At 37.9% G+C, this 9,898-nt stretch overlaps 2 protein-coding genes across 2 annotated transcripts; both read left to right on the plus strand.

Moving 5' to 3' along the window:
* Positions 1–99: 99 nt before the first annotated feature.
* Positions 100–1,757, plus strand: LOC105784820 (uncharacterized). Its single transcript, XM_052627774.1, has 4 exons — positions 100–184; positions 290–530; positions 624–817; positions 946–1,757. The coding sequence occupies exons 1-4, from the start codon at positions 100–102 to the stop codon at positions 1,755–1,757; spliced, it is 1,332 nt and encodes a 443-aa protein (XP_052483734.1).
* Positions 1,758–4,523: 2,766 nt separating this feature from the next.
* Positions 4,524–5,309, plus strand: LOC128039402 (uncharacterized). The gene has a single exon (XM_052627776.1). The coding sequence runs from the start codon at positions 4,524–4,526 to the stop codon at positions 5,307–5,309; it is 786 nt and encodes a 261-aa protein (XP_052483736.1).
* The last annotated feature ends 4,589 nt before the right edge of the window (positions 5,310–9,898 follow it).

The raw sequence follows: 9,898 nt of genomic DNA on the forward strand, positions 1-9,898 counted from the left end.
CCAAGGTTATTTGGCCTTCATTTTATTTCTCATCATGCATCATAGGCATTTTATTAGGAAGGTGTTGATTAGAGATTGGTTGCCAAAAATGGGTTTCTAATGGAGGAGTCAATTACACAAGTAACCGAGAAGAAGGCTGTAGTTCGAGAATGGTCTTTGAGAACCCAAAAAGCAAAAGGGGACAGTTTAAAGTAAAGTTACATCTCTGATCTTCCCGACCGTGTAACTTTGAATGCTCGTTAGAATAACCTCGAAGACTTTATTAGGATCTGGGGACAATGGAATTCAGATACTAGGGGCATTTTCACTGAAAAGTACGGGGACATAGCTCACTTGATCACAATCAATGTGAACGAGCAGTTGATCCAAGCCATGGTTCGATTCTGGGACCCAGCCTATCAGTGTTTCACTTTCAATCAGGAAGATATGACTCCGACCATAGAAGAGTATGCTGCCTTGCTTTGCATTGACAATGCGCAACTCAACAAGATATATGTGAAGAAGCCTAAACCAATGACCTTCAAGAAGAAGTTAATGAAGTTGACGGGGATGACAGATACATGGGCTGAAAAATAGATAAAGAAGAAGAATGAAGTCAGTTGTGTTCCGTGGTTTTCTCATAGGGCGTTAGTTCAGAATCATCCAGATGTTTTGAAAAGAGTAGATCTGTTTGCCTTGGCCGTTTATGGACTGATCGTCTTCCCGAAGGTTCTTGGGCATATTGAAGTTGCAGTTGTGGATTTCTTTGAAAAGTTGAGGCAAGGAATCAACCCTGTTCCAACTATCTTGGCTGAGACTTTTAAATCTCTAAATGCTTGTAGGAAAAAAAGGGAAAGGCGTTTCATCGAATGCGCTCAGCTACTTAATGTTTAGATTTTCAACCACATTTGGAAAGTAGAACGCACACCTTTTCATATGTTTCAAAAACATTCGCTCTGTTGGAAGCATTCTTGAAAAATGATTGGCCGAAGGATGTCACTGAACAGCATTGGGTCTCGGTTTTTCAGAACCTCAGTGCCAAAGGTATAACCTGGAGAGCACCTTGGATTCGTCCTTCTGTTCTGTTATACAAGTGTGGAAACCAAGATTGGGTGCCATTGCTAGGATTATGGGGAGGAGTGGGATATGCTCCATTGATGGTTCAAAGACAGTTCGCTTCGCAACAATTTGTACCAGTTACCGATGGATTGGCACAATTGGAATTCGCTTTTTCGGGTGAAGGTTACATGAAAAAGGTCAGAGATACTGGAAATTCTTTGAAGAAAATCTATCTAATGGAGTTAGCCTTCTATGCTGATACTATCACTCAAGATTACAACATATGGAGACAACGACGAGTGAATAGTCAACAAACCTCGCCGACGAATTATGTTTTCCAGAATCCTTTCTCAGAAGAAATGCCATCCAAGTTGGAAGTGGCAAAACATGAATTTGAATGTGAAAAAACCAAGCTTTTACGAGATATTAGTTCTCTTCAAGAGGAAAACTACCAACTGAAGATTGATGTTCAAATTGAAAAATCCAGAACTGAGAATGTCCAAAAAGAAGCTGAGATCACGAGAAGGGACTTAAGAGATCTTCATTTGGAAAATAAGAAATTAAGAGGCACCATAAGGAATAGTGGACTAGGCAAACTATCAGCAGAATGGAAGGAAGAAATAAGCAACATCAAAGGTGGGATGGAGTTCTGGAAAGCAAAAGCAAAGGAGGAGGAAAAAGTTGCACGTACTATGATAGAGTTGAGGAAAAAATATTGACTTTGAAACCGTGTCTGCAAAATTAATGACTAGTCAGTCTGAACATCAAGAGCTGAGTGGAAAGATACGGGATTTAGAAAATATGTTGCAAGTTCATCAGCAACATTTGGATGATCTCCCAAGAGCCTTAAAAGAGAAGAATGGTCAATATAACAGAGACATTCGTGCCTACGTAGGAGCCCTCTAAGAAAAGGATATGCACATCGGTAATTTGATTAATGAAATTCATAAGGCGACTATACAAATAGTGCAATTATCAAATGAAACAGAAATCCTCAGTTGTCAATTCCCTCCAAGCCAAAGATCAAACATGTTGGAGTTGCTAGAACGCGTGAAGAAACAAGGCGATGTGGCCAGGGAATTTGTGTAATTGTTAAACCCAACATGGAAAAACGTTTTGTAATGGGCTCTTTTGATTAATGAAATGCCAAAATATGGGGCTATCTTGAAATCAACACCAAATTCATGTATATTTATTCATGACTAACATTCATTTGTCATTTATTCATTCATGTATTGCATGTACATATCACCCTAACCATTCACCAAGGCTAGAACCGCACAATCCACAGTTGTGACACTATAAGTCTGGAATCACGTCATTCTTATAGAACACATCTGAGAGCTAGAGATATGGATGCTGAACTCAACGAAAGTGATAAAATTGAGGATGTTTCAATGATACGCCTTTGTCCCCCAGGATATGTTTTGAACAATTGGACTGCTGTGGACCTCCTTGTAGTTTCTAAGTCCTCTCCAGAGTAATGCCCAATGTTAACCATTCATTTTGTGTGTCCTTAAACAGTAGGGTTCCTTTTGTAAGAGCTTATGTTTGCTCTTTATCATTTCAATGAATATTAATGAAGATGCATTTTGTTTTATATTGTCATGTTCTTTTCATTTCCATTAACTTCGCGACTACTCCTTCTATTCATATCCTTTCCCGACATATGTCTCATATCATTCATATCATTGTGTGTTGATTCCAATACCTCAATGCTCTTCTATAGCTTTTTCCATTCACCTTTCAGGTACTCGGATATCGATGGCACGAATAATCCCGTTATGAATCCTAAAATCGATTTTGAGAAGGCTATTTATTTAGGAGAATTTGAAGCTGACGAAAATGTTGAAGATTGTGTCTCGTCTCCTGACTTACTGAAAATGGTAGAACAAGAAGAGCAACAGATCCTACCCTATCAAGAATCCGTTGAGGTAGTGAACTTGGGGAATGAAGAAAAGAAACAAGAAGTGAATATTGGGACTTCTATTTCAGAAAACACCATGCGGGATTTGATTGCGTTGCTCCATGAGTACAAGGATGTGTTTTCCTGGTCTATCAGGATATGCTAGGGTTGAACACAGATATTGTGGTCCATAAGCTCCCACTGAAACCAGAATGCAAACCTGTTCAACAGAAGTTAAGAAGGATGAGACCCGAAATACTGTTGAAGATAAAAGAAGAAGTCAAGAAACAATGTGATGCTGGCTTCCTACAAGTCTCTAAGTATCCAGAATGGGTAGCTAATATAGTCCCACTACCGAAGAAAGATGGCAAGGTACGACTGTGCGTGAATTATCGTGATTTGAATCAAGCAATCCCCAATGATAATTTTCCTTTACCATACATCGATACTTTAGTGGATAATACGGTAAATCATTCTTTGTTTTCTTTCATGGATGATTTCTCAGGATATAATCAGATAAAGATGGCTCCCGAGGACATGGAGAAAACTACATTCATAACAATATGGGGGACCTTTTGCTACAAGGTAATGCCGTTCGGATTAAAGAATGCTGGGGCAACATATCAGAGAGCCATGGTAACGTTATTCCATGATATGATGCACAAAGAAATAGAAGTTTATGTCGATAGTATGATTGCCAAATCTCGGGAAGAAAGAGAGCATGTTGGGAGTCTTAGGAAGTTGTTTGAAAGATTAAGAAAGTTCCAATTGAAGTTTAACCCGACCAAATGTACGTTTAGGGCTACCTCAGGAAAACTGCTAGGTTTCATTGTCAGTGAGAGGGGTATCGAGGTTGATCGAGATAAGATAAAAGCTATACAAGAATTGCCTCCCCCGCGCACACTAAAGGAAGTTAAAGGATTTTTAGGAAGGTTGAATTACATTGCTCGATTCATTGCCCAACTTACCAATCAGTGTGATCCAATTTTTTGACTCCTTCGAAAGCATAATCCGGGAGAATGGAACAAAGAGTGCCAAGTGGCCTTCGACAAGATAAAGCAGTATCTATCTAATTCTTCGGTACTAGTACCGTCGACCCCTGAAAACCTTAATATTGTACCTGACCGTGTTTGACAACTCAATGGGTTACGTACTGGGACAGCATGATGAGTCAGGGAAAAGAGAAAAGGCGATTTACTACATCAACAAAAAGGTCACAGAATATGAGGCAAAGTACCCTTCAATTGAGAAGTTTTGTTGCGCATTGATTTGGACAGTTCAAAGGCTTAAACAATACATGTTTTATCATACGACATGGTTAATTTCAAAAATAGATCAAATAAAGTACATGATGGAGTCACCTGCACTCTCAGGAAGAATGGCACAATGGCAGATCCTACTGACTGAGTATGACATCGCGTATGTGAGACAAAAGTCACTAAAGGGAAGCGCAATAGCTGACTTCTTGGCCAGTCGAATAGCAGAAGAATATGAGCCTTTGAGATTTGATTTCCCAGATGAAGACTTGATGTGCATTTCAGAAAAAAAGGGTGAGTCATCAAAAGAGGAACCATGAAAGATGAGCTTTGGTGGTGCATCGAATGCATTGGGGCATGGGATCGGAGTAGTCTTAGTGTCACCGAAAGGGGATCATTACCCGCTCACTGCTAGATTGAATTTCTTCTGTACCAATAATATAGCGGAATATGAAGCTTGCATCATGGGACTTCGTGCAGCTATCGAGAGGAAAATCAAAATCCTAGAGGTACGCGGGGACTCGGCATTAGTCATTTTCCAAATCCGTGGAGATTGGGAAGTGAGGGATTCGAAATTAGTCAAGTATCGCGATCTCGTTGCAGAGCTGATCAAGGAGTTCTATGAAGTGACTTTTAACTACTTTTCACGAGAAGAGAACCAATTGGCTGATGCTTTGGCCACCTTGGCTTCAATGTTCAAAGCAAACAGAGAAACTGAAATAATGCCTATCCAAATGAGCATATATGAGACCCCCGCACACTGTTTTAGCATTGAGGAGGAGTCAGATGGACGACCATGGTTTCATGATATCTTGGAGTATATCAAGAATCAAAAGTACCCCGAGCAAGCAAACGAGAATGACAAAAGAACTCTCAGGAGAATAGCAATTGGATTTGTTCTTAATGGGGTCATCCTATACAAAATAGGGAAAGATCAAGTGCTCCTAAGGTGTGTAGATGCTGTTGATGCTAGAAAGATACTTGAAGAGGTTCATGAAGGAATTTGTGGAACGCATGCTAGTGGTTTCACTATGGCCAGACAGATTATGAGACTTGGTTATTTTTGGCTGACGATAGAAACAGATTGCATTGGCTACGCACGAAAGTGACACAAATGTCAGATTTACGGTGAAAAAATTCATGCAGCTCCATCGCCCCTTCATGTCATGACTTCTCTATGGCCCTTTTCTATGTGGGGCATGGATGTTATAGGGCCAATCTCTCCGAAGGCTTCTAATGGGCATCGATTCATCTTTGTGGTTATAGACTACTTCACAAAATGGGTAGAAGTCACTTCGTTTGCTAATGTGACAAAGGTCACGATCAGTAGGTTCTTAAAAAAGGAGATTATATGTCGATATGGTCTGCCTGAAAGAATCATTTCAGATAATGCTTTAAATTTGAACAACAAGATGATGAAGGAAGTATGTGAGAAATTTCAGATAAAGCATCATAATTCTTCACCCTATCGCCCGAAGATGAACGGAGTAGTAGAAGCGACTAATAAGAACATTAAGAGGATTATCGGGAAGATGACTGAGACATATAAAGACTGGCACGAGAAGCTACCATTTGCTTTGTACATATACCGCACCTATGTACGAACATCTATGGGGGCAACTCATTTTTCTCTAGTCTACGGAATGGAAGCTGTTCTGCCCATCGAAGTGGAGATCCCATCCCTACGTGTCTTGATGGAGTCAAAACTAGAAGAATCAGAGTGGGTTCGAGCTCGATACGACCAGCTAAACCTTATTGAAGGGAAACGCTTGAAGGTAATTTGTCACGGCAGATGTACAAGAAAAGAATTATCACGACCCATGATAAAAAGGTAAGGCCAAGTGAATTCCGCGAAAGAGAACTGGTATTAAGAAAAATCCTCTCGATACAAAAAGACTTTCAAGGAAAATTGTTACCAAATTGGGAAGGGCCATACGTTGTAAAAAAGACATTCTCAGGGGGGGCTCTGATTCTCACTGAGATGGACGGGAAAGAGTTATCTAATCCAGTGAACTCAGATGCTGTGAAAAAATATTATGCCTAAAAAAACAACAAAAAAAAGAGACAAAAAAAAGAAGAAAAAAATTAATTAAGATGAAAACCCGAAAAGGGCGTCTTGATTAACAAAAATGGGATTAGGATGAAAACTCGAAAGGGCGCCCTAATGAAATGGGCTCGAACTTAAGAAGCAAAACAACTTGAATGGGGAATCGAATGACGAAGTCACAGTATTTGAAGCAATCTCAGAAGCTCGAAATTTTCTACACAAGAAGCCGTGCTTGAAAGGATCCAGGATAAAGAAACGTGGAGAAATTCATGCATTGGATATCTAGAGCATTTATGGCAATTGAATTCACTTTCCTTTCTTTATGATGCTTTCTTTATTAGAACTTCCTTGTCATTTTTCTTTGTTTGTTGCTTTTGAAAAAATTGAATGTGAGGTATTTCTTTCATGCCTACTTTGCCATTTTTTTATGCATCGTGTTTGATTCATTTAAATGATAAATAGTAAGATGACATACTCTAAACAAAAGGAATGTTGAACATTACTTGGATGAGAATTTGATAAGTAAAAGGGCCCCAAAGCAAGAACAAAATTCAATAGGGGGCACAAGGGTGATGTACGAAGAAATCACAGAATTCAAAGATGAGTACAAAACTTGAGAGAAAGTTAAAGATTGAAGCAATGAATGCAGTCTCTCACGAAAAAGGGGGCACGTGACAAACAATCAAGGGTGCATGGCATAATCATGTAGACATAAAAGCATTTAGGACAAACATGTGCATATCATAATAACATCACGCATGAAAAATAGAGGTATACCAATAGAGCAAGGAATTTTGGGAGAAAGTTGCACAGAACCAATGAAAAAGAAGGCTTTTAGTTTCAGCCGATGTTTTGAAACCTTGTTTCTTTCAAGAATTATATTTTTCAATTTCTTTTTTTCAAAAATCAACTCATAATGCGAGAGGTGAATTGAGCCTCGGGTCGCATGCCGAGGTATTTCTTTTAAATTTCTTTTTTCAAAAATCAACTCATAATGCAAGAGGTGAGTTGAGCCTCGGGTCACGCTGAGGTATTTTCAATTTCTGTTTTTCAAAAAATCAACTCATAATGCGAGAGGTGAGTTGAGCCTCAGGTCACACGCTGAGGTATTTTTCAATTTCTGTTTTTCAAAAATTAACTCATATTGCGAGAGGTGAGTTGAGTCTTGGGTCACACGCCGAGGTATTTTTCAATTGTTGTTTTTCAAAAATCAACTCATATTGCGAGAGGTGAGTTGAGCCTCGGGTCACATGCCGAGGTATTTCTTTTAAATTTCTTTTTTCAAAAATCAACTCATATTGCGAGAGGTGAGTTGAGCCTTGGGTCGCATGCCGAGGTATTCTTTTCAATTTCTGTTTTCAAAAATCAACTCATATTGCGAGAGGTGAGTTGAGCCTCGGGTCGCACGCCGAGCTATTCTCGATTTCTGCTTTTCAAATAAAAAGAAAATTTTGGATGGTCGAACAAAATTCAGTGCTTTTAAGTCTTTGCTCTATCCCTGTTTCACAGCGATGAGCAAAGAGGGGTAACTGTAATCACTAAATTTTGTCCAGGAATAATTTTATGTTTAAAAAAATTACATTTTGACCCTTAAACTTTTCTAAAATTACATTTTGACCCCTAAACTTTTTCAAAATTACATTTCAACCCCTAAACATTTTGAAATTACATTTTGACCCTTGAATTTCTTGAAATTACATTTTAACCCCTGAATTTTCTCAAAATTATGTTTTGCCCCAAAAGTTTAGCTGCCATTACATTTTGGTCCCTCTAGCAGCAATCAACGCAATTTGCGCCTGCAACGGCAGCGGCCGGCCTAGCCCTCCCTAGCCACCGACAACCTGTAAAATAAAGAAAAGAAAACATCAAAATCAAAAGGGTTTTTCAACCCCTAAAAATCGGCAGCCAAGAAAAGAAAAAAAAACAACAAAATTTTTGAGAGAAAAATCAAGCAAAACAGCAGCCTCATCGCCACCGTGCGTCGTCGAACCGCCACCACCATCATACTCCCATCTACCACCACCAAAGAAAGCAAATCAAGCAAAAAAATCATCAAGGAAAAATATCCATGAAAAAAAAAGAGCAAGCAAAGAAGAAAAAGAGAAAGAAAAGAGAGGAGTGTCGTCGGCCGTCGCACGCAGGCGGAGGAAGCGCCGACAACAGCAGAGAAGTTGGTGGCGGGCTGAACAGGGAAGAAAGAAAAAAGAAGAAGAATAAAAAAGAGGAAGAAGAAAGAAAAAGAAAGAAAGAAGGAAGAAGAAGAAGAAAGAAAAAGAAAAAAGAAAAAAAGAATTTTTTTTTAACAGTCGGGTCAAACCGACCCGACCCAACCCGAATTTGACCCGACCCGACCCACAACAGCCTAAGCCCAGCAACCCCAGTCCCGAAAAAAAACAGCAACCCAAAAAAAAGTGCAGGCCAAAAAAAACAAAGGCTAAAAAAAGAAAAGAGAAGGGCAACCCGATAAAAGCAAAAAGGCAGCAGGCCCATTTCCAGTAGGCCCCCCAGTCCCACCAGGAGGCCCAGCAAGCAGCCCAGCAGAGGAAAAGAAAGAGAAGAAAAAAATAAAATAAAATAAAAAGAAAAAAAATTCAATTTGTGTAACCTGTTCGACGAAGCTCGTGTTTCGGGATCTTTTCGGTAATTTTGTTTATTTCACTTTTAATTTAATGCTCGTATTTTTATGTTATTTCGTTTTAATATTATTAGTATTATATGCATTTTTATATTTTTGTATTTATATTTTGAATTTAATTTAATTTTAATTTTATTTTATTTTAAATAATTTTAATAAATAAGGTAACGAATCAATTTAACATAAAATCGTTGATTTCATCGCTACGTTGGGTGAATATCACCGGTTTACGTTAAACTCGATAGCCCTTTTAAAAATAAAAAAATATTCAAAAAATTCCGTGTTTTCGAAAAAAATTCTCGTGTTTCGAAAATTTCATGTCTTCAAAATTATTCTCGTGTTTCAAAAAATATTCGTTTTTTCAAAAAAATAAGGCAAAGATTCGATTTGGCACTAATTCGTTGATTTCATTGCTATGTTGAGTGAATATCACCGGTTCGTGTTAAATACGATACGTGCTTAATAAAAAAATCGAAAAATTTGTGTAAAAAAAATCCGGGTTTTCAAAAATATTCGTGTTTAAAAAAATAAAAATAAAAAAAGAATCCGTTTTTCAAAATTTTTCATGTTTTCAAAAAAATTCCCATGTTTTCAAAAAATTCCATTTTTCAAAATTTTTCTTTTTTTTAAAAAAATTCCTGTGTTTCAAAAATTTTCGTGTTTTCAAAAATTCCGGTGTTTCAAAATTTTAATGTTTTCAAAAAAATTCCCGTGTTTTAAAAAAATGTCATCTTTTCAAAAATTTTCGTGTTTTTAAGAATTTTCATGTCTCTAAAATTCTCGTGTTTTAAAATTTTTTTCGTGTTTTCAAAAAAAATAATTGTTTCAAAAATCTTCGTGTTTTAAAAAAAATTTCGTATTTTGATCGGATTGCAGTTAACTATTGAATTGAACTTGTATTTTTAAAATTAAGACAACGTTCGTTTAACGAGATTCCAATTTTGGGCGTCGCGAGGGTGCTAATACCTTCCTCGCGCGTAACCGGCTCCCGAACTCTAATTGTCTCTGGATTTTCA

This window comes from Gossypium raimondii, chromosome 1 (genome assembly GCF_025698545.1).
Source record: "Gossypium raimondii isolate GPD5lz chromosome 1, ASM2569854v1, whole genome shotgun sequence".
NCBI lineage: Eukaryota > Viridiplantae > Streptophyta > Magnoliopsida > Malvales > Malvaceae > Gossypium > Gossypium raimondii.

What these genes read in the sequence shown, in the direction of transcription:
- LOC105784820 (XM_052627774.1), top strand. Translation starts at nt 100, where the DNA reads ATGGAGGAGTCAATTACACAAGTAACCGAGAAGAAGGCTGTAGTTCGA. An exon ending in CCAATGACCTTCAAGAAGAA is followed by an intron (nt 531 to 623) that starts GTTAATGAAGTT and finishes GTTTTCTCATAG; the next exon opens with GGCGTTAGTTCAGAATCATC. An exon ending in TTTTAAATCTCTAAATGCTT is followed by an intron (nt 818 to 945) that starts GTAGGAAAAAAA and finishes CTCTGTTGGAAG; the next exon opens with CATTCTTGAAAAATGATTGG.
- LOC128039402 (XM_052627776.1), top strand. Translation starts at nt 4,524, where the DNA reads ATGAGCTTTGGTGGTGCATCGAATGCATTGGGGCATGGGATCGGAGTA.